Source organism: Mobula birostris, chromosome 22 (genome assembly GCF_030028105.1).
Source record: "Mobula birostris isolate sMobBir1 chromosome 22, sMobBir1.hap1, whole genome shotgun sequence".
NCBI classification, from domain to species: domain Eukaryota; kingdom Metazoa; phylum Chordata; class Chondrichthyes; order Myliobatiformes; family Myliobatidae; genus Mobula; species Mobula birostris.
This window is the reverse complement of record NC_092391.1, coordinates 7,519,843-7,544,839: the sequence shown is the minus strand read 5'-3', so window position 1 is coordinate 7,544,839 and position 24,997 is coordinate 7,519,843. Positions and strand designations below refer to the sequence as shown.

Below are 24,997 nucleotides of genomic sequence, written 5' to 3'. Positions count from 1 at the left end.
GTTAAAAATATTTATTTATTTCTTTTACTAGTTCCTGTTGAAATATTTAGACTTTGAGATAAATTTTACAATTTCATGTAGATCTGATATAACTAGCGTATTAGTGTTATGAGTAGGTAGACTCTGAGGAGATGTCTCTTTATACAGAGATGTAGAGAGGAATGCTGTACCCCAGAGGGCTGTGGAGCTAAGTCACTGAAAACAAAGATTGATAGATTTCTGAATATTAAGGAATCAAAGTCAATTATGCAAGAAAATGGTGCTGAGATGGCAGATCAGCCATTACCTTTTATAGCAATATAATAGAACCTCTGTTTCTGTGACATTCTTACAAAACATAAGGAGTTTTATAATTGTTGTAGTGTTCAGGAACATTTCTATTTATTGGCAATGAATGCTATTAAAAGCTATTTTATTTATAATAGTCAAGCAAACTATTTCTATCACATTCTAAATTATATTTAATCCTTGCAATTCATGAATATCTGCCCCAGTGTATCTAACGACTTTATGAGCAGAGGGCACAAATTCCAAATTGAAACTGCACACCTTAAATCACTGCAAGACATCTGTACTTTCCACATTCTTGAGCAATAGCAGGCAGTGGAATGTTGTAGGTTACTATGGAATTACTGAGTGCATAATAACAGAGGTGCATATTGTCGTCCTACACAACAGCAACATCATTTATGGAAATCTCACCCGTACCTTGGTATCAGAACAGTGAATGTTCACTAAATATACTTACTGAGCTGGACAACAACAGATTTAATGACAGCATCACAGTCTCTCTCTGTGATAACAAACTGTTGAAGGACTGAGAGGCAAACCCAGTAGTGCAGCAATTTGAGTGTTCTTGAGAGATGCAACGGCCAGTCAGCACCTTGTGCAACAACAACCCAATGGAGGAAGGGATTCCTTACCTCCCATAGATGCTGCTCAACCTGCTGAGTTCCTCCAGCAGATTGTTGCTCCAGCTTCTATCATCTTCATTCAATCCCATGTGTCTGTTCTGCCATTCGATTAAACCTGACACATTTATTCCTATTTTCTTCCTTCTGTCCATTAATCAATCCTAAAACAATGTCAGTGTACATTCTTATTCTGTTTAATAATCACTTGGGAGGCATTCTATGTAAAGCCTTTAAGTCTAAATACACCATATCAGCCAGTTTGGCCTCATCCTTTCTGCTGATTACAATATCCAAAACTCTGACTCGTTTTGTCAAACATGATTTCTCTTTCATGAGCTTTCCCAAATGGTTTTATTCATATTAAACTAAATCACTTTGTTTCTTAAATAAAAATCTCTAGCATATGGATCCCTGATCCCAAAGGAGTCCTTAAATGTCAGATCATCTAAACCTATTTCATTACACATTACGGTAGCATTTCCCCTTACTGGTTCCTCAATGTAATGATCTAAAAATCAATCTGTTTTACACTCTGCCCATTCATCCTCCAAACTGTTACTATTTGGTTTACCCAGCCAACATGTAGATTAAAGTCTTTCTTGATTACCATTGTTACATACACCTTTAATTTCTTGGCATTACCATTTGGGAAGTTGAATGCAATTCAGAGCAATATTTTCAGCTCCTTGTTAATTAGTTCTCATCCTTAACTGGACCATTTAATTTTCTGCATTAAGATCCTTTCTCTCCCCCCCCCCCCCCCCCCACCTTCCATATCAAGGCTTCCCTACCTCCTCAGCTATTTTGCCTACCATAAATGTCCTTTCTTAATTATTTTAAACAGGTGAGCTCCCTGTTTATGCAAGTCATATGTGGAGCTTATGCCTACTAAACTAAAACTGGAAATTCAGAGTGTTAAAGGTTTTATATGTTAAATAGGCGTAATGTTGAATAAACAGCCACTGACAAAAAAAACTTCATTGTAATGCCTATTTATGACAAGGAGGAAGAGGGTTATTTAGGAAAATGTGTGATAAAGGGACAAAAGCAAAGCAAACTCTCCTGTCTTTACTAAGCCAATTTTAATCAAAATTCCAGCTTCTGCAAATGCAGAGTAAAAGCTTTTGACAGGTTTATGATATCACTCGAACAAGTTTAAGTTTATTGCCATCTGACTGTACATATATAACCAAATGAAACACTGTTCTTTTGGATCACAGTGCACCCACAAAACACAGCACATAAACCAAAATATTACCATAAATAAGTCAGTATAATTCAAAATGCATATAATGTGCAGCACCAGTGAATAGTTAGCAGCTTGCAGTCCTAGTGACAAGACCTTGGCAGTGGCAGGGTATTTATTAGTCTCACAACCTGTGTGAAGAACCTGTTACCCAATCTGGCAGTCCTACCTTCCTGAGATAATGGATCAAAGAGATTTTGGGATGGGTGATAGAGATCCTCAATGCTTCAGGCCCTTCGTCTGTAGTGCTCCCAGTAAATGTCATAAATCGGGGGGAAGGGAGACCCCAGTGATTTTCTCAGTGGTTTTTACTACCCTCTGTAGGGTCTTGTAGCTTTCGTACGACACAATGATGCACCCAGACAGGACGCTCTCAATGGTAATCCCGTAGAAAGCTGTTAGAATGGTGGAATCCTATCTATATAGTTTAATATTTAACTATTATTCATTTATTAAAATAGCTGTATCACTAATATACCAGGCTCTGTCATCTTAATGTACAGTTGTAATAAAATTTGACTACTTTTAGGAATTGGCAGGAAATGGATCTTGAGCCATACTTCCACAAATGATGTGATATAACTGTTCTCTTTTACATGTTCTTGTTTCCATATGAACACAATTAACTCTGGAATGCTTGGGAATAGTTGCAGGAAATGTAATAGTCACTACTGACCTCCTCCTCACTCCTACTCATCTTCAGATCACTTTCTTCTCCATCTTATCAACGTTATATTAAGAGAAACAAGTTTCATTTTCTTTTACTGTTGAGCAACATTCACAAAAGTATTTACTGCCAATATTTACTGATAATCAAGAAATACATTTTTTATGTATTTCAGATATCTGAAGAAGAGATTGAAAGAATTATGTCTGGGCAAGAATTTCAGGAGGAGGCCAACATTTCATGGAGCAACAATGGAGACAGTGATCATAGCTCTCCTGGTATACATGGTATCTCCGAAGGGAACCAACCATCACCTGTTTCTAATCCTTCCTCAAGGTGGGAACATTTGAGATAAACATCTAAATAGGAACATGAGACAAATGTTTAAGTATATTTTATTCCATATTTACAGCAATTCATTTATATTTATTTAATTCACTATTGTGATGGTTGCAAAGCGGAAAAATTTTAAATGTAGTGAACAGGTTAGCATTACTCGTTCACATGTTTCAGTATTGCTTTTGAAAATAAACATTTGTTAGTGCATCTTGCCACTTAGATCTCAGTCTACGCCCGCTTCTGATGTGAAACAACGTGTTAAGAAATAAATGCTGAATCAAAATGACATTGAGCACCACAGTCTAGTAAAAATTTAGCACTGACCCTAATGATCAGGAGATACTTATTTTTAAAGTGGGGGATAGATCCTCCGCCCCTATCCCAAGCAGAGCTCCACTTACAAGCAAAGGTCTTTACTGGCTTCACTTCATACTGAGTTCTGCTGATGATGTGGCTGAAATCCAATCCATGTTGACCAATGAATTGCCTACCCTTCTCATTGTGTCTCAGTGACTTATTGATCTCCTTCAGGTCATTTACAAAAGCATAACATCCATGTGCATTGGGGCTACCCTTTTTATTGGTCCAGTTTATGGCAATAAACGAGCTCAAGCTGATTTGTAGGTTTATTATTTTTGGATTAGGTGTAACTAGCAAAAAGATAGAAGAAATAAAAACATACGTTCACAATTTTCATGCAGCTATTTGTGAACGAAGGTATTGAAAGGTATTTTAATGATTTAACTTGAAGTAATTTCTTTGACAATGCAAGAGAAGTCAGAATAATCAAATGTATATAAGCAGGGTTGTACACATTAACAAGCCATGCAGCTATTGCTATAAAGTGTTGCTGCAAGGAAGGTCAGAAATACCTAAAAGTTCACTAGTGAACACAGAAGTCTCAAACTTGATGAGAGGCCCTGGCCTTTAACACTCCAATTGAGCTCTGATGTTAGATTCCTCATGTAGTCCAATTGCACAATTTTAAATACATTTGTTAATTCTATGAATTCAAAATATGATTTGAGAATTCTTGGGTCCATTCATTTCTATTGGGACCCAAGAATTCTCAAATCATATTTTGAATTCATAGAATTAACAAATGAATTAAATACATTTGTATTTAATTGACATCTGCTTTAATTTGACTTTTATTTTTAAATTCAAAATGTTATGTTTGACTATTTGTGAATGTCAGCAATATAACAATCATTCCAAAAGTTCTTTCTGGCAGCTGGTTCTGCCTGGTGGTGTGGATTAACTGGCTGTCAACTTTCCAAAAGACCTTGTTGATCCAGTCCTAATCATGCATCTGGCTGCTGTGTTTGCATTATTTTGTCCTTCAGTTAGCTGACTGCCAACTAACACCAGTAATGCTGGAAATTTGCCCGTTCAGAAGGTGCTGCAGGTGAATGTGGGTATAGGAATGCAAATTGTTGGCAGCTTAGTTGCAATCTGTATGTCATGATTTGTGGGGATGTATGCTACTCCTTAAAAGACTTACTGAAAAGATATGGGAGTTTTATAAAAGATGTGAGATGCTCACCTCAAGCTAACAAAACTTCCAGATCTTTGATCTAAATATAAAGTATTAAATAACCAATCAGTTTTTCTGTATGTTTTGACTTTGCAAGGGTTTATAAAAACTATATGATTTCAAAAAGTATATATGATTAATGCAGTATACTGTTCAATTCTTCAAACAAAATCACAAATACATGGCCAGTGGTCGTGGAGCATACGGATCCCTTCTTTGTAGGAGTGATTCATAGCAGGGGTGATTGATAAATTCGCGGCCTAAGGTAGAAGGAGATGAGTTATACAGCTCTCGTTACATGCACGTAGTTCAACTCTTTGAGTGAAAATGCAGAAAGTTTGAAGTTAATAGCTCACCTCCTTCCACCATACGCCACAAACTTATCAATTGCCCCTGCTGTGGACCACTTCTGGAGGTCCAAGACGCCGACTTCTACAAAGAAGGGATCCATATGCTCCATGACCGCTGGATTAAGTGTGTAAATGTAGGAAAAATAAATGTGCTAGGTTTTCTAAAATTGACTCTTTCTACCCTAGGCCATGAACTTATCAATCACCCCTCGTAATAGTAACATGAAATTCGAACAATAATTTGTTTTTGCATCTATTATGTAGAAATATATCTTAGTGTTCCAGAAAGGTATAAATAAATGAAACAGTGACCTTCCTATTCAAAATGAGAGGGAAACATAAAGCAGATCAGCCTGAAGTCCATTGTTAGAAAAAATATTCGAAGCAATTACTAAGGAAGTCATATTAGCATATTTGGAAAATCAGATTCTGATCGAGCATAGCAAATCAGCGTCAAGGGGGTTATTTTGTCTGACTCATTTATTAAAATTTTTGAGGAAAGCTGAACCAGAGTGGATGCATTTCAAAGTTCAAAGATTCAGTTATTATCAAAGTATGTATCCATATGCAACTCTGAGATTCGTCTTTTCCAGATAACCACAGAACAAAGAAAGAACATATATTTCAGAGAGAAATATAAAACCCACTCTCCCACACAAAAGAGAACAGCACCCCATGACCCCAAACCCTCCTCCCCCACACAAAACTCAACAAGAACAATGACCCTCAACCCCTTACTCCCACAGAAAAAACTAACAGAATGCAACAAGAACATTAATCCCCAAACCCCTTCCCTCGCACAACAAAATGGAAAGGAACAGGTGAAAAACACAATTTAACAACCATAAGTCTGAAAAAGTCCACTGTCCAGAAATGTAATAGTCTAATCCATAATGCAAAACCATGGAAGCATACTCCTTCAACATTGAAAGAGAGGGACACCACACCTACCTGGCTGCCAAAGCGAGCTACACAGTGATAGGCTGTTCACAGACTTTCTCTGGCAGTGATCAAATGGAAGGCAGTTGGCGCTGAATTCTTGCCTGTCTTCCACATTTACCTTGATGCCTCAATCTTCCTCAGTGCTTTAAATGGTGATTAACGGGTGCTTTAATCAGAAGTTCTACTCGAAGAACTTTGGGTACTGTAGGGCTACTCCATCAGTGAGCTGCTCGTTGATCGGAGTAGCTGGACTGATGTCGGAGGCAGAGCCAGAGAAGCCAGACGGGATGTTGAAGAAGGAGCCGGTTGGGATATCGGTTTGGGTATGGAAGAGCTGAGCTGGCTGCAGACCGTGCTGCTGTCCACTACTTGGGAGCATTGGAGTTGGTGCAGTATATCACCGGGAGATTATCTTGGACATTTCACTTGCGATTGCAAGACTCTGTTAGACAGTGAATAATGTAAGTTGCCACAGGCCTGTTACCTTCGTGTGGTGAACTAACAACATGGGAGCTGTGTAGCTGCAGTTGTACTAAGGGCTAGACCTCAAGCCTTGGGCTTGCCTACTGCTGCAGACCAAGTGAGAGGGCAAGGAAGCATTACAGCATGACATCTACGCACAGCTGGGGTCTGGCTTGTCCCGTAGGTGCTGCCCTCCTGTGTTTGAGTGGTGGAATAACAGGCTGGATTGTGTGTGTCTGCACACTGCATGGAGACAGACCATCACCGATTGCCAGACATTGTCACTCAGGGTCTTGGACTGTATATGTTTTCTTTATTGAGTGAATATGCTTCTTTGCTTGCTATTTTGAATGTTTTACACCTTGGTCTCAGAGGAACGCTGTCTCATTCAGCTATGGTTGAACGATACTTAAACGATTTGATTTGAAATGGACATCATCTCTAAGTTTCTAGCATCAATGCCTTCCGAGTACACACTCCCTTTCTAGAACTTACTCGGAGACAATGAAGCGCTAGATCACTCAGTTGATCTCCAGCCTATAAATCTCAGGCTCTAGCAGTTCCAGAAATATATTTAAGATGAAAAACAGTTTGAGTTTCATTTGAGCTTCAAGAAAGCATCTGATAAGTTGACACAAAAAAAACTAATTCACAAAGTAATGATGTTGTAGGAATATATTGGCATGGATAGAGAATTGGGCTATATATAGGGAGTTTTCTGACTTTGTTCTTTAACCAAGAATGTCCACTTTCTCTACATATCCATCCATCTCAGAACAGTTTCTTTCTTTATGGAGGATTGACCAAAGTGCAAACTTCAAAGTAAATTTATTATCAAAGTACATATATGTCACCATATATTATCGAGATTCATTTTCTTGTGGGAATTCACAGTAAATACAAGGGAACTAAACAGAATCAATTGAGTAACTGCAGACAACAAAGACAATCAATGTGCAAAAAGCAAATTATGCAATTACAAAAAAAACAAAATATAATAAAATAACAATAAATAAGACCATTATGATATTCCCCCCCTCATTCTTCTAAACTCCAGCGAGTACAGACCCAGAGCCATCAAATGCGCCTCATACATTAACCCTTTCATTCCTGGAAGAATTCCTGTGAACCTACTCTTGATCCTTTCCTATGCTAGCACATTTTTTCTTCGATAAGGGGCCCAGAATTGCTTGCAGTACTCCATGTAGTTTGAAAAATGCCTTATAAGGCTTCAGTGTTACATATTTGCTCTTATATTCTAGTCCTCCTGAAATGATTGCTAATAATGCATTGCCTTCTTTACCACCAATTCAACCTGCAGGTTAGCCTTTAGGGAATCCAGCACAAGGGTTCCCAAGTCCCTTTGTACCTCATAGTTTCGAATTTCCTCCCTGTTCAGAAAATAGTATTCTGCACCTTTATTCCTTCTACCAAAGTACATGATCATATACTATATTCCATCTGCCACTTTTGTCCATTCTCCCAATCTGTCTAAATCCTTCTGCAGTCTCCTGCTCCCTCAACACTACCTGCTCCTCCACCTATCTTTGTACTGTTTGTAAATTTGGCCGCAAAGCCATCAATTCTATTGTCTAAATCATTGATATATAATGTGAAAAGAAGCAGTTTCAATACTGCCCCATAGAACACCACTGGTTACCGGTAGCCAATCAGAAAAGCCTCCCTTTATTCCCACTCGTTGCTAATAGAACCATAGAAACTACAGTACAGAAACAGGCCCTTTGGCCCTTCTTGGCTGTGCCGAACCATTTTCTGCCTAGTCCCACTGACCTGCACACGGACCATATCCCTCCATACACCTCCCATCCATGTATCTGTCCAATTTATTCTTAAATGTTAAAAAAGAACCCACATTTACCACCTCGTCTGGCAGCTCATTCCATACTCCCACCACTCTCTGTGTGAAGAAGCCCCCACTAATGTTCCCTTTAAACTTTTTCCCCCTCTCCTTAACCCATGTCCTCTGGTTTTTTTCTCCCCTTGCCTCAGTGGAAAAAGCCTGTTTGCATTCACTCTATCTATACCCATCATAATTTTATATACCTCTATATACCTCTATCAAATCTCCCCTCATTCTTCTACGCTCCAGGGAATAAAGTCCTAACCTATCCAACCTTTCTCTGTAACTAAGTTTCTCAAGTCCCAGCAACATCCTTGTAAACCTTCTCTGCACTCTTTCAACCTTATTTATATCCTTCATTGACCAAAACTGAACACAATACTCCAGATTCGGCCTCACCAATGCCTTATACAACCTCATCATAACATTCCAGCTCTCATACTCAATACTTCGATTAATAAAGGCCAATGTACTAAAAGCTCTCTTTATGACCCTATCTACCTGTGACGCCACTTTTAGGGAATTTTGTATCTGTTTTCCCAGATCCCTCTGTTCCACTGCACTCCTCAGTGCCTTACCATTAACCCCGTATGTTCTACATTGGTTTGTCCTTCCAACGTGCAATACCTCACACTTGTCAGTATTAAACTCCATCTGCCATTTTTCAGCCCATTTTTCCAGCTGGTCCAAGTCCCTCTGCAGGCTCTGAAAACCTTCCTCACTGTCTACTACATCTCCAATCTTTGTATCATCAGCAAACTTGCTGATCCAATTTACCACATTATCATCCAGATCATTGATATAGATGACAAATAACAATGGACCCAGCACTGATCCCTGTGGCACACCACTAGTCACCGGTCTCCACTCAGAGAAGCAATTTTCTACCACCACTCTCTGGCTTCTTCCATCGAGCCAATGTCCAATCCAATTTACCACCTCTCCATGTATACCTAGCGACTGAATTTTCCTAACTAACCTCCCATGCGGGACCTTGTCAAAGGCCTTACTGAAGTCCATGTAGACAATATCCACTGCCTTCCCTTCATCCACTTTCCTGGTAACCTCCTTGAAAAACTCCAACAGATTGGTCAAACATGACCTACCACGCACAAAGCCATGTTGACTCTCCCTAATAAGCCTCTGTCTATCCAAATGCTTGTAGATTCTGTCTCTTAGTACTCCCTCCAATAACTTACCTACTACTGACGTTAAACTCACCGGCCTATAATTTCCCGGATTACTTTTCGATCCTTTTTTAAACAACGGAACAACATGAGCCACTCTCCAATCTTCCGGCACTTCACACAGCGACATTTCTCCAATCTTCCGGCACTTCACACATTCACTTCCGACAGCGACATTTTAAATATTTCTGCCAGGGCCCCCGCAATTTCAACACTAGTCTCCTTCAAGGTCCGAGGGAACACCCTGTCAGGTCCCGGGGATTTATCCACTTTAATTTTCCTCAAGACAGCATGGACCTCCTCCTTTTCAATCTGTACAGTTGCCATGGTCTCACTACTTGATTCCCTCAATTCCATAGATTTCATGCCAGCTTCCTTAGTAAATACAGACGCAAAAAACCTACTTAAGATCTCCCCCATTTCCTTTGGTTCCGCACAAAGCCAACCACTCTGATCTTCAAGAGGACCAATTTTATCCCTTACAATCCTTTTGCTCTTAATATACTTGTAAAAGCTCTTTGGATTATCCTTCACTTTGACTGCCAAGGCAACCTCATGTCTTCTTTTAGCCCTCCTGATTTCTTTCTTAAGTATTTTCTTGCACTTCTTATACTCCTCAAGCACCTGATTTACCCCGTTTCCTATACATTTCATACAACTCCCTCTTCTTCTTTATCAGAGTTGCAATATCCCTTGAGAACCAAGGTTCCTTATTCCTATCCAATTTGTCTTTAATCCTGACAGGAACATACAAACTCTGCACTCTCATAATTTCCCCTTTGAAGGCTTCCCACCTACCAAACACATCTTTGCCAGAGAACACCCTGTCCCAATCCACGCTTTTTAAATCTTTTCTCATTTCTTCAAATTTGGCCGCCTTCCAGTTCAGAACCTCAACCCTAGGACCAGATCTATCCTTGTCCATGATCAAATTGAAACTAATGGTGTTATGATCACTGGAACCAAAGTGCTCCCCTACACAGACTTCTGTCACTTGCCCTAATTCGTTACCTAACAGGAGATCCAATATTGCATCCCCTCTAGTTGGTCCCTCTATATATTGATTTAGAAAACTTTCCTGAACACATTTTACAAACTCTAAACCATCTAGACCCCTAACAGTATGGGAGTCCCAATCAATGTATGGAAAATTAAAATCCCCTACCACCACAACTTTATGTTTCCTGCAGTTGCCTGCTATCTCTGTGCAGATTTGCTCTTCCAAGTCTCGTTGACTATTGGGTGGTCTGTAATACCATCCCACTAATGTGGCCATACCTTTCCTGTTTCTCAGCTCCACCCATAAGGACTCAGTAGACAAGCCCTCTAATCTGTCCTGCCTGAGCACTGCTGTAATATTTTCCCTAACAAGCAATGCTACTCCCCCACCTTTCATTCCTCTGCCTTGATCACATCTGAAACATCGGAACCCTGGAATATTAAGCTGCCAGTCCTGCCCCTCCTGTAGCCAAGTTTCACTAATTGCTACAACATCATAATTCCACGTGTCATTCCACGTGTCAATCCACGCCCTCAACTCATCCGCCTTCCCCGCAATACTCCTAGCATTGAAATATATACACCTCAGAAGATTTTTACCACCACTCACAACCTTTCTATCAGTGGATTTGCTTAAACTTTCAACATCATTTATTTTCACCCCAGCCACACTGTCAGCTCTGGCACTCTGGTTCCCACCCCCCTGCAAATCTGGTTTAATCTTGGCCAGTCAGCCATTATCTTTAATACCATGGGCTCTTTTCATGTAAAGCAGCCTCACGTGTGGCACCTTGTAAAAGGCCTTTTGAAAATCTAAGTGAACAACATCCACTGGGGGAAAAGGTAAGAATCTGGAACCCACCGTGAGTCAAATCTGTCACTTCACTGCTGGACTCCTGTCAGTCTAGCTAGGACCTCTGAATGTTACACTGGAGAGAATGACACTCAGATTCCACAAGTTGTTCACAGGAAACAGAGTTGTACTCCTACAACTTTCAGCGCACCATGTCCATTTTGACTACACTGAGTGGCAACTTTATTAGATACCACCTGTACCTAATAAAGTAGGCCACTGAGTGCATTTTCATGTTCTTTTGCTGCTGTAGCAACCCATCCACTTCAAGGTTTGAACTGTTATGTGTTCAGAAATGCTCTTCTGCACACCACTGTTGTAACAGTTATTTGAGTTACAATCGCCTTCCTGTCAGCTTGAAACAATCTGTCCATTCTCCTCTGACTTCTCTCATTACACATGAAATTAATCTAGTTTGCTTGCACAGAACTGCTGCTTACTGGATGTTTTTTTTTATTTGCACCATTCTCTGTAAACTCTATGCTGTTGTGCATGAAAATTCCAGGAGATCAGCAGTTTCTCAGATACTCAAACCACCCCGTCTGGCACCTACAATTATTCCACTTAGTCACTTAGATCACATTTCTTCCCCATTATGATGTTTGGTCTGAACATCAAGTGAACCTCTTGACCACGTCTGCATGATTTTATGTATTAAGTTGCTATCTCAGGATATTGGGTATATTGAGTTATAGAGACCTTGAAAGTGAGTCCATAGGTTGTCAAAGCGGTTCAGTGCTGTCACTTTCACCATCTCAATCTACCCTTTGTCTGACTGAATTTATTCTCACACTTTTAATTTCATTCACTTACTCCAAATCAAAGGTACAGTTATGGAAGTGACTTGAGTTCAATCTCTGCCTGCCTTTTTGTGAGAAGTACAGAGTATTACTTGGGCTACCTCAGTTTCAATGGTACATGTGCAAGGCACAAAGCGAGTATGTGATGGAATACTCTGCCATTGTCTGGTTGTTCTAGGTCCTAGACCTCTCAGCTTTGAGAGCTGGATGATGTATTGTGCTTGACAAATAGTCTATCTATTCCGATGCTGTCTGTAAGAAGTTCATAGATCCTTCCTGTGAGTGTGTAGATTTCCTTTGGGTATTCTGGTTTCCTTCCACAGTCCAAAGGTATACTGGTTAATAGGTTAATTGATCATTGTAAATTGTCCTCTGTTAGGCTAGGGTTTAATAAATGGGTTGCTGGGTGATCAGCTGAAAGGGCTAGAAGGACCTGTTCTGCGCTGTATCTCTAAATAAAATAAAATCTATCACTCTGAACATTTCTGTCCTTCACTATTTGTACAGTGTGGCTGCTGTGTGTACCATGTACTTATTCGCCTAGCCTACTATAACTATGACTCCCAAGCTCTCAACCTCTACCAACAAGAGGGACAAGGTCTTCAGGTGCACAGCAACAAAACTGACAGGTCCTTCTTCAGGTCATGCACCATAATAACTTGGAACTCCCTTGTCAACAGCATTGTGGGAGTACCTTCCAAAGTACTGTAGTGGTTAAGGCAACAGCTTCCTAATATCTTCGTCAGGGTATTGGGGTGATGGAACTAAATGCTGGGCATTATGTAAAATATTAAAAGAGTCTTTGTGCCCTTCTTGCAGATCACTGGAACTGAATGGGTACACTGCACTCAGGGATCAATTCATAGGGACACCAGTCTCCACGCACTATCAGTACCTGCCGCACCTTTTTAGCTATGCTGCTCATTCAGGTCTGTTGCCAGCTCAACCCCGCAGCTTAGATCCCCAGTCACATACTTTGGTTAGCCAGTTGGTTGGAGCAGAAGACCTCGAACCTCTTGGAACACCAATGCTGATTGAAGATGGGTGAGTACAGTTTAATGTAGTGTTGAGAAGATAAAACTTTATTTATCCCGAATAAAATTATTGAGAGAGTAAAACTATTGTTGCATCTGGGGCTGTAATAGTGATTCTATTGTTAACATTAACTTCTAATAAAATGCTAACAATAGATCAATTCCATCATATTCTGTAACTTAAATCAAACTCCATAGTCTGAATTCTTAATTAGTCACAGCTTAGAAGTTACACTCACAAAATGCTGGAGGAACTCAGCAGGCCAGGCAGCATCTATGGAAAAGAGTAAACAGTCAATGTTTCGGGCTGAGGCTCCTCATCAGGACTCTTTACCCTCTTCCATAGATACTGTCTGGCCTGCTGAGTTCCTCCAGCATTTTGTGTGTGTTGCTTGGATTTCCAGCATCTGCAGATTTTCTCTAATTTGTGATTGGAAAACTTATTAATTCATTCTTTGGTAAAATGTTTGCTTATTTTGCAGCTGAATAATTACATGCTTTTTTTTGGGGGGGACAATTGCTCTTGCTTTGTACTCCTTGTTAAGTAACAAATGTCTGAATCAGATTAATCATTTCAATGTAAAGAGAAACTACCAAGTAACAAAATATGTGATCAAAGTACATTGGTCAGGGCGGAATGCTGTGTAAATACTTCAATTGCTGCAGTTCTTTACAACTCCTCCCTTGGAGGGTCAGACACCCTGAGCCGATAGGCTGGTCCTGGATTTATTTCATAATTTACTGGCATAATTTACATACTACTACTTAACTATTTATGGTTCTATTACTATTTATGGTGCAACTGTAACGAAAACCAATTTCCCCCAGGATCAATAAAGTATGACTATGAAAACTATGAAACTACTATGGTTCTGTAACTTGACCTCTGCATCTGCTTCGCAAGTCAATGATTGTATCCACCTGGTTCAGCTGTGACTATTGATACCTGGCGTTCCAATTGGATCAGCTGAGTAGCAATAGCATTTCCAGCAGCTAAGTAATTCAGAAGAGATTAAAAGCTCAGTTGGCAAGTACTGGCATTTCTTTAGTATTTATTTTGCACAGAGAAGCTTCTCATTTGCTGTGCTGATTAATGGAACTCCAGAAGATAGAGTCAGGGAAAAGGCTAAACAGGGGCAAAAGGCCTGAACAAAGTTGGAGGCATTTTGTGGCTTAATGTGAAAGGTGACATAGTACAAGTTGAGATTAAAAAATTGAATGCAGAATGACTAAATGAGTGCCCAATTATGGTGCCTGGAGGACAGAGAAAGAAAATGGTATCTTGCTATAACAGTAGAGAGATATGTAAGTGTTTAAATAAAGTAGGAAAGGTGAATGGAATGATGCAGAGGACAAAGCCATGGAAGTTTTGAAGGATTTTAAAAATATTAAGATTTTTTTTCTTGGTGGGGGGGAATATTAATGGAGTATCACTAACTGATTTTGAAATATCTAGAATACAGTCATGCACAGACCATGGGTGGTGATTCTGGTTGGATGTGAGGTCACTGAATTCTGGGCAGATAGCTCAAGTACATATGTTACAAGCTCCTCTTTGGCCATGTTGAGACTTTCGTAATAACTTCATTTTGAGGCTCTGTTAGGAAAGTGTAATCTTTGGGGCTGACGTTGAGCATCACCGCTGAATTATTCATAAATGTCATATTTTAATTGGTTAAATAATGCATTTTAAATCTTTTTATGAGAAACTTTGATTATTTGCCTATCTTAGAAATTTGAATTAGAAACCATAATGACGCTAATTATAATAGTCCGTTAAAAAGGTGTGAAGTTGATTTGCAGTGTTCTTTTTCCTTATTTCATGTTGTTATTTATAATGAAAATAATTTTCATTAGAGGTTTGCAAGAAATATTTATCAAAATGCTTAGAAGTCTGGTGGTTTTCTAAAATTGCTTTTTGTAACTTGGGGTCTAATTGTCTTTGTATTTTTAACAGGTATAAGGTAACTCAGGCAGAGCTGTTTGCTCTACTTTGCCGCTTAGCTGATGAGTTGCTTTTCAGGCAAATTGGCTGGATCAAGAAATTGCCATTTTTCTGTGAATTATCAATCAAAGATTACACCTGCCTGCTAAGTTCCACCTGGCAGGAGCTCATCCTCCTCTCTTCCCTTACTGTCTATGACCGACAAATTTTTGGAGATCTTGCTGATGTCACTTCAAAGTATGCACCATCTGATGATGAACTTCAAAGGTGAGACGGATGACAAGGAATGTTTGTGCAGCAGCATTTGATAACATTGTAGGGCGCAGTTATGAAAAATTCTCATATACCGATGCAAAATAGCTAGATATCATCCTGGTAATCAATGGCTTTAGCATGCTTTCTTATGGTGTGAAGTTATATATGGTGCTTACTTCCTAAACCTGTTCGACCATTCAATTAGTTCATAGCTGATTCTGATTGTAACCTGAACTCTCCATTTCCGTCTAGCCACAGTAACCTTCCACTCCCTTGCTTATCAAGTATCTGTCAACTTATGCCTTCAGAACATTTGCATGTCCAAATTGTCAATGATCAAAGAACCCACAACAGCGAACCATGAAGAAGGACATTCCAATAGGATGTCTGTGTCCTGGGCTAGAGTGAAAGCAGAACACCTGCCTGATCATTCCAATAATATTCTGAAAATGAGCTCTCTGTCATTATACAAAGCAAGGATGTAATGCTGAGGCTTGGAGTATTGTAAGCAGTTTTAGGCCCCTTATCCAAGAAAAGGTTTGCAGGCATTGGAGAAGGTCCAGAGGAGGTTCATGAGAATGATCTTGGGAATGAGAATGTGATAAATGAAAAGCATTTGATGTCTCTGGGACTGTATTCACTGTAGTTTAGAATGAGGGAGGATGGCATTGAAACCTATTAGCTGTTAAAAGACCTAGATAGAGTGAATGTGGAGAGGATGTTTCCTGTAGTGGGGGAGTCTAGATTAGAGGGCACAGCCTCAGAGTAGAGGGTCATCCATTTAGAACAGAGACGAGGAAGAACTACTTTAGCTAGAGGGTGGTGAATCTGTAGAATTCATTGTCGCAAATGGCTATGGAGGCCACCTTGTCATTGGGTATACTTACACTGGATGTTGATAGGTTATTGATTAGTAACAGCATCAAAGGTTATGGGGGAAAGGCAGGCAAATGGTTCGACATGGACTAGATGGGCCGAAGGGCCTGTTTCAGTGCTGTACTTTTTTATGACTCTACTGAACCTTCTATGACTCTAATGGGATTGAGGGGGATAATAAATCAGCCATGGTGTAATGGCAGGACAGACATGATGGGCCAAATGGCCTAATTCTACATAAGAAATAGGAGCAGGAGTAGGCCATCTAGCCTGTCGAGCCTGCACCACTATTCAATAAGATAATAGCTGATCTGGCCATGGACTCATCTCCACTTACCTACCTTTTCCCCATAAATCCTTAATTCCCCTACTATGCAAAAATCTATCCAACCTTGTCTTAAATATATTTTACTGAGGTAGCCTCCACTGCTTCATTGGGCAGAGAATTCCACAGATTCACCACTCTCTGGGAAAAGCAGTTCCTCCTCATCTCCATCCTAAATCTACTCCCCTGAAACTTGAGGCTATGTCCCCTAGTTCTAGTCCCCTGCTTCTGCTCCAATGTCTTGTGGTCTTATGCTGATTTACAGCAGTACATCTTTAATTGTTCCAGTAGTAGTTTAGAAACACTAATGCTATTGTCTCAGCTCAGATATAACTGTCTTACATTATTTGTAACCAATATTTGCTTATGCGCAGTCATTTCACAAAGTCTCAAAAACACAAAACATTTTATTGAACTTGGCAATGTATAAATACCTGTTGCTATTGTAAACCTGTAAACACAAGCAACAGCTCTCACCTATTGACGATTTTCTACTTATTTTATCTCATAATTGTAGAATGTCTGATCATTGGCAGCCAAACAAAAGCAGCACTACAGTTCAATGTTGAAAATTTACCGTAAAGTGTTGATCAGAGATATCGCCTGTGTGGCCGTATAAACTCATTATTTTGTGGGTAGTGCACAAAGCGAACCCTGGCAGCTAGCTACATCACGTTCCCTGGGGTAGCTAGTTGTTAAAAATTTTCCCAAACTTGAAGGTTTTTGAATCTTTCAAAATCATTTGAAAATATTTCAAAGCATTAAATTTGAAGCCTTTAAATTTGAAAAGTTTTAAATACCATTTGTGGAAACATTAACTCTTGCAGTTTGGATGAAGGCTCATGGAACTGAAAGGTTAATCCTGTTTCTCTCCCAAATAGTTGCCTGAATTGCTAGATATCCTGAGTGCTTTCTCTTTTTATCATGCTAGATTTAAAGTCTAAGTTTAAAAAGGGGTTCTGCAGACTCCCAGTACATTCAGGGTTATTTATAGAAGATATTTGGCATCATGGAAGGCATCAAGCAGGATGAAAACATAATCAGTTTGAAGAATCCATACACAGCAAATCATGAAGTAAAAGAGGCTTATTTTAAAATATATATTTTGCCTTCAGCAAAGAACTTTTTTCAAATTATTTATTAATCTGAGGATGTGAAACTCCATACTTCTGAAACTAAGTCAGTACCAAAGAGATTTATTAACAGTTATACTTAATACACAAATTAACACCTTATTCAATAAGGCAATTATTTTAGGGTGTTAAAGTGAAGATCCGGGAAATGTCAGATATTGTTGGTGTTTTACATTGTTATTGAAAATTCTTAATTTTGACATCATTACTTTGAGTTCCATGTTGTGCTCATTGTTACAGTTTAGAGTTCATTGAGTTTTGCAGCATGGTAACAATGCCTTACTGTTCAACTGGTCCATGCAGACCAAGATGCACATCCAAGCTAGTCCCATTTGCCAGCAATTTGGCCCTTAAACCTTTCCAATCCATGAACCTTCTCAACCATCCTTTAGAAGTTGTTACTGTTAAAGAAGTAACATACACAAAATGCTGGTGGAACTCAGTAGCTCAGGCAGCAGCTATGGAAAGTCTGAATGAAGGGTCTTGGCCCAAAATATTGACTGTTTATTCCTTTCCATAGATGCTGCCTGATCTTCTGAATTTCTTCAGTATTTTGTGTGTGTTACTCTGGATTTCCAGCATCTGCAAAATCTCTTGTGTTTATGTTATTGTTAATGAATTGTGATTGAGAGAAACGTACTGTTGAAAAAAATCAGCTAACTGAGAAAGTACTGGTGTGTTCAAACAGCATTTCTAGGGCCAAAGTGATGCTCTGTTCTAACAGTGTAGCTCTCAGTTGACAAGATGTATCATTTACGTTTGTCTTTTTGTTTACCTTAAATGAAATTTGTAGGTTGTAAGATTTTGAAAGAGCTGCTTTAGCGTTATTGATATCCTGATGAATACTTTTTTTGTAACACCAGGATGTTAATGACTGCCAGCCTGAATTTAGGAAGACCCCGGTTAATGAGGCAAAGCAAAATGAGGATAAATTTGAAAACTGGGAGAGTTCAAACTCTGAAGGCTTTCAAAAGGATATAGTCTTTTTTTGGTGGTGGGGCGGAGGAATCTATTTATTCTGAGCTGTCAAGTTCAAGATAATAAAGGAAACCAAATCTTACTGTTTGTCTCACAAGCATGGCTTTTTAAAAATTCATTTTGTTCTGTCAAAATTCCTTGAGGATTTTTATTAAGCGGCATGATTTATCTTAGTCTTATTCAAACTTTCATCTATTCATTGGTAAATTCTGCCATTTTAAATTCTGTCTTCCATCACCAATTTGAGCCAGATTTATGGCATATGTTTTCTTAGCCATCCTCTTAATCAGTTTTGTCATTTGACTTGAGATTAGCCACATTATTCTGATACACAGAATGTGAATTCGTGCAGGAGTGGATCAGTTGCACCATCCAGTGACAATCTCAAGCTTGGCACTAATGAGTTTTTATAGCAAGTAATTTTATACATGAACAACTGCATGGCATCTTTAATGTGTCTTCATTTCTACCCAATTTTCCTCCTACATTGAAGCACAGTTATTTATTGCAGGTAGGCTTGGTTTTCTGAATGATTTATATCTGGTTGGTTGTCTTTGCGAATCCACTTTTCTTAAGTCAAGATAGAATGATGTCATTATAATGTTAGCTTTGAAATAAAATACAAAAGTCCTTTTTCAGAAAACCTGGCTTAAGTGTTTCAATATATTATGTTAATGACATATTGTCGTAAATTCTGAATTGTTTGAAAGAGGGAAAGTCAGGAGCTGTGGAGGAGTTTGCTCTTCAGTGACAACTTTGCCTTTAGCTAGTGATGGATGCTTTGTGCCATATAAGGGAGGAAAATTGGTAGAAAGCAATGCAGTAATAATGCTAAAGATAGGGTGATTCTCAGCCTGAGGAATTTATGAAATTGACAAGTGTTCACTGAAATCTAACAAATGTTCCAATTTCATTTTTTCACATTGGAGGATTTCCAGTTCAGTCATGAAATCTGTTATGTGCAGATGTGTACCTGTAGTCTCTTTGGTATGGAAATAGCTAAAAAGTTATATTGACTGATAGATTTTATTGTTTGACTAAAATTTTTATCGCTTCTATAATTATTTGCAAAGTCAGACAGTACACATCTAGTTCTAAACAGCCAATTAACAGCTTTTAAAGGCATTTAGACAGGATCTTGGATAGAAAGATTTAGAGGGATATGAACTGAATGTAGGGCAGAAGGCTCATTGGTCGGCATGAACATGTTAAGCTGAAGGATGTTACCATGCTGAAGAGCTCCATGACTATAGCAGAAGGCATGTAAATTTGTGAACTGGAGTTTTAAAATAACATTCACAAACCCATCCAATGCACTGTGTAGAGACCCATTACCATTTTACAATGATAAGATGCATATTAATGCAGTGTCTGCTCCACAAGCCAGTCCTAAATGCTGTTTCTTTTCAAATATGGTTGTAAATAATTGCACTTGAAAGAATAATAACCAAGAAATGTTTAATGCATGGAAAAATGTCAAAATACATTTTACAAAATTGTTCTCTAAGTGTTTGAGTTTCCTGATAATTAAAGATATTGTGGCTGAAGAAGAACTGGATTTGTGAAGTATGCCTGATATTTGCCAGCACTATAATGTTAGAAATGATAAGTAAAATGTTCATTTAAAAAAAAACTGATCACTAGCATGCGCTTAGCTATTTCTATCTAAAGTGTGCAGCTTGTTGTAAAAGCTACATAATGTCTTATAAGGCATTTGTTTTTCCATTAGATTCAGTGAAGAGGGAATGGAAGTTATGGAACGACTAATCTACCTCTTTAGAAAATTTCAACAGCTGAAGGTTAGCAATGAGGAGTATGTGTGCATGAAAGCCATCAACTTTCTTAATCAAGGTAAGGAATAACGTGGTACTTCTAATGTTTTTGACAAAATTCCTTTTGTATTTGGTCTTCCTTAAGCTGGAAATACCTATGTCAGGATGCTGTTCATTGACTATAGCTCAGCTTTTAACACCATCATTCCCACAATCCTGATTGATAAGTTGCAGAACCTGGGCCTCTGTACCTCCCTCTGCAATTGGGTTCTAACCAGAAGACCACAATCTGTGCTGATTGGTGACAGTATCTCCTCCTCGCTGACGATCAACACTGGTGCACCTCAGGGGTGTGTGCTTAGCCCACTGCTCTACTCTCGCTATACCCATGACTGTGTGGCTAGGCATAGCTCAAATACCATCTATAAATTTGCTGTTGATACGACCATTGTTGGTAGAATCTCAGATGGAAATGAGAAAGCGTACAGGGGATACCAACTGGTGGAGTGGTGTTGCAGCAACAACCTGGCACTCAACATCAGTAAGACGAAAGAGCTGATTGTGGACTTCAGGAAGGTAAGAAGAAGGAACACATACCAATCCTTATAGAGAAATTAAAGTGGAGTAGTGAGCAGTTTCAAGTTCCTGGGTGTTAAGATCTCTGAGGACCTAACCTGGTCCCAACATATTGATGCATCTATAAAGAAGGCAAGACAGCAACTATACTTCATTAGGAGTTTGAAGAGGTTTAGTATGTCAACAAAAACACTCAAAGTTCTATAGATGTACCGTGGAGAGCATTTTGTCAGGCTGCATCACTGTCTGCTATGGGGGGGCAGACTACTGCACAGACTGAAAGAAGCTGCAGAGGATTGTAAATTTAGTTGGCTCCATCTTGGGTACTAGCTTACAAAGTACCCAGGACATCTTCAAGGAGCAGTGTCTCAGAAAGGCAGGGTGCATTATTAAGGACCCCCAGCACCCAGGGCATGCTGTTATCTCATTGTTACCATCAGGTAGGAGGTTCAGAAGGCTGAAAGCACACACTCAGTAATTCAGGAACAGCTTCTTCCCCTCTGCCATCCGATTTCTAAATGGACATTGAACCCATGAACACTACCTCACTTTTTTATATATTTCAGTTTTTGCACAATTTTAAATCTATTCAATATACATATACTGTAATTGATTTGCTTATTTTTATTTTTTCTTCTATATTGTTGCATTAAACTGCTGCTAAATTAACAAATTTCATGACACATGCCAGTGATAGTAAACCTGATTCAGATTCTGTTTTAACCACTTCTACCTCACTGAAGTGGAAATAAAAGTCAGATCAGGTGTGGTGGTGACTGACATTGAGTCTGCATTTTCTTAGCCAGTAGCGATAACTTCAGAAAGGTTTAACGCTCTCATGTGCTTTCCTTTGTGTAAAGTCCATATGGCTACAAATCTCTAGATTTTTATAGATGTGCCAGTAAGATGCATTAAAGGGAAAATAAGAAGTCTAGTTCCATCTCTTTTGCTGTTACCTGAAGATTTTACTGCTTTGACTATTGAAGTGGACATGATCTAGAGTAGGAGAAAAATATCTGAATCAGAGTGAACATAGCTAAACAAACTCATTGCCCCACTGCGTCCACGTCAGCCATGAGGTACCTCCCTACCCCAGTCCTATATCCCAGTACATGCTCATAGCTTTCAGTGCCTTGGTATTTCAAGTACTCACCTAAATCCATTGTAAATGTTGTGAGAGTACCTGCCTGTGCTATTCCTTTAGCAAGTAAGCATTCAATTTCAAAAAACAAGTTGCTGGAGGAAATCAGTTAGTCAGCATTTGTGGAGGCAAACAGATAATCAACATTTCAGGGCTCAGAGTGTAAGAGGGAGATAACCAGTGTAAAGAGGATAGAAAAGGCAGGCACCAGCAAGTAACTGATTGACGTAAGTGAGGAGAACTTGTCCTTGCTATCCTTTGCTTCCACAGATGCTGCTTGGCAGTTCCTCCAACAACTGTTTTTGATCTAGATTCTAGCATCTGAAATCTCTTGTGGAGCCTGCAATCTTCCCTAAATACGTTGTAAATCTTTTGCCCCTTAAACTTATGCTTTTTGTTTTAGACTCCTGCTAGGGGGGAGAGTTTCCAACAATTGTAAAAAATGTACTCCTTCACTTTTGTATACGTCAGCCTGATTTCCCACCCTAGTTTTGTCCACTCCAAACCTGGGTTCCACAGAGGAACTTAAGGAAACTGTTCTGGACTACTCGCCTGCCTCTCCTGACTGGTAGTCATTCAATCCACCATAGTTTGCACTTCTTAAGATTAGGAATGACTGACTACCTGTTAAAAATATGCTATCCATGTAACACTCAGCCTTGCCATTATGCTGTAGTGCCTGCATTTGGTGCTCAAGCTGATCAAAACAGTTGTATTTCCTTCAGAAATGGTCAGACAGATCACAAGGAACATGGGTGATATGGTGCAGGGTTTAGCCCCAAAATGCTGGCAATTGCCTTCCCTCCATGGATGCTACTCGACCTTCAGAGTTCCTCCTGCATATTATTTGATGTGCCAAATAATGAGCCTCTTTTATTATTATTGTGTGTATTTTTCATTGATACCATTGAATTTCTTTGTCCTAATGTGAATGCTAGCAAGAAAACGAATCTCAGGGTAGTATATGGTGACATATACGTACTTTGATAGTAAATTTACTTTGAACTTCACTTTATTGTTTCATGGATCCAATTTGATCTAGAAGTAACAGAATCATAGAACACTACAGCACAGAAACGACCCTTTGGCCATCTAGTCCATACCAAACTATTAATCTGCTTAGTCCCACCAACCTGTCCCTGAACTAAAGATAGCCATACTCATTCCCATCTATATTCCTATTCAAATTTCTCTTAAATGTTGAAATCAAACCCACATCCACCACTTCCACCTGGTAGCTTGTTCTGCACGCTCACTGCCCCCTGAGTGAAAAAGTTCCCTGTCATGTTCCCCTTAAACATTTCACCTTTCGCTCTTAACTCATGACCTCTAGTTCCAGTATTACTCGACCTCAGTGGAAAAAGCCTGCTTGTATTTACCCTATCTATACCCTCAATTATGTATACTTCCATCAAATCAGAATCAGGTTTGTTATCACCGGCATGTGATGTGAAATTTGTTAACTTAGCAGCAGCAGTTCAATGCAACACCTAATCTAGCAGAGAGAAAAAAATAATAAATAAAATAAAACATGATAAATTAACAAGTAAATCAATTATGTATATTGAATAGCTTTAAAAAACATGCAAAAACAGAAATACTGTATATTTTTTTAAAAAATGAGGTAGTGTCTTGTTACGTACCCCGTAACTGGGTTGCCAAACCAGCAGAAATGGACCACTTAGTTGGAGTCTGGTTAACAGAAACTATTAAAGTTTTATTAAAGGAAGGAGTAACACAGTACTCTAATCGTAAGGATATAAATGCAACAGGTTAGCAATGATAAAACACACATGTACACAGAACTAGGGTAATAGGAATCAAACAAGCTCCATCGCAGTCTAGGGGTAAAATGATCAGTCTCAAGTGATGCAGAGTTCAGTTCAGCTTAGTACAGTTCACAGTAATCGCTGTTGTGCCATTAGAGAGAGAATGCAAATTCTGATTCACACAGACCTTTGTTCTTCGCAGTTAGCTTTTGGGCGAACCCTTTTATGTCTTCTGTGGTCACCGACTGTGACCCCTCCGTTCCGGATACGACCGTTCTTCCGTGATGAACCCAGCACCCAGGCAAGGGCGGACACACACACCAGGTTCCTGCCGATCGTACCTTTTCACCCTGTGCGTCTATGGTCGGTTCCTGCGACCAGACCTCCAAACTCCTACCAACTTGTGGGAGCACGCCGCTTTTCCAGGGTCTCAGGGTCTCGTGATCTCGTGGTGTGTGTCGTGCCTTAGCGAACCTGTTCTTTTTATCCCCTTGCTGGGGTATGGCCTGTCCATCAAACTTCAGACAGTTCAGGTTCAAAGCAACCGGTCTGTCAATACTCTTAATTGTGTTTCTCTTCCGTTATCTCTCTCCTCTCATTAACATTTTGAACGTGGTAGGTAAAAAGGTATTCCAAGTCCGGTGAGCAGAATTGGGGCAGCACTGATATATTTGTGCACCAAGTAGAGTTGATCATGATGCATACTCCTCCACCTCTGCTTTTGAGAGACTCTATAGACCTATCCTGACGGTGTATAGTAAACCCGTCGATTTGAGTCACTGCATCCGGTACAGAAGGAGTTAAACAACAGGAATTCTGCAGATGCTGGAAATTCAAGCAACACACATCAAAGTTGCTGGTGAAAGTTGCCTTCAACTTTCACCCTGCCCTCAAGTTTACCTGGTCCATTTCCGACACCTCCCTCCCCTTTCTAGATCTTTCTGTCTCTGTCTCTGGAGACAGCTTATCCACTGATGTCTACTATAAGCCTACTGACTCTCACAGCTATCTGGACTATTCCTCTTCTCACCCTGTC

At 39.4% G+C, this 24,997-nt stretch overlaps 1 protein-coding gene across 2 annotated transcripts in view; it reads left to right on the top strand.

The window, feature by feature from the left end:
• LOC140186079 (nuclear receptor subfamily 6 group A member 1) overlaps positions 1-24,997 on the top strand; it is a 316,148-nt gene that overhangs the window by 266,989 nt on the left and 24,162 nt on the right. For both annotated transcript variants that reach the window (XM_072239944.1, XM_072239945.1), the window contains 4 exons: positions 3,003-3,163; positions 12,977-13,201; positions 15,149-15,403; positions 20,433-20,554. In XM_072239944.1, coding sequence (XP_072096045.1) covers positions 3,003-3,163; positions 12,977-13,201; positions 15,149-15,403; positions 20,433-20,554 — 763 coding nt within the window. The remainder of the gene's footprint in view (positions 1-3,002; positions 3,164-12,976; positions 13,202-15,148; positions 15,404-20,432; positions 20,555-24,997) is intronic.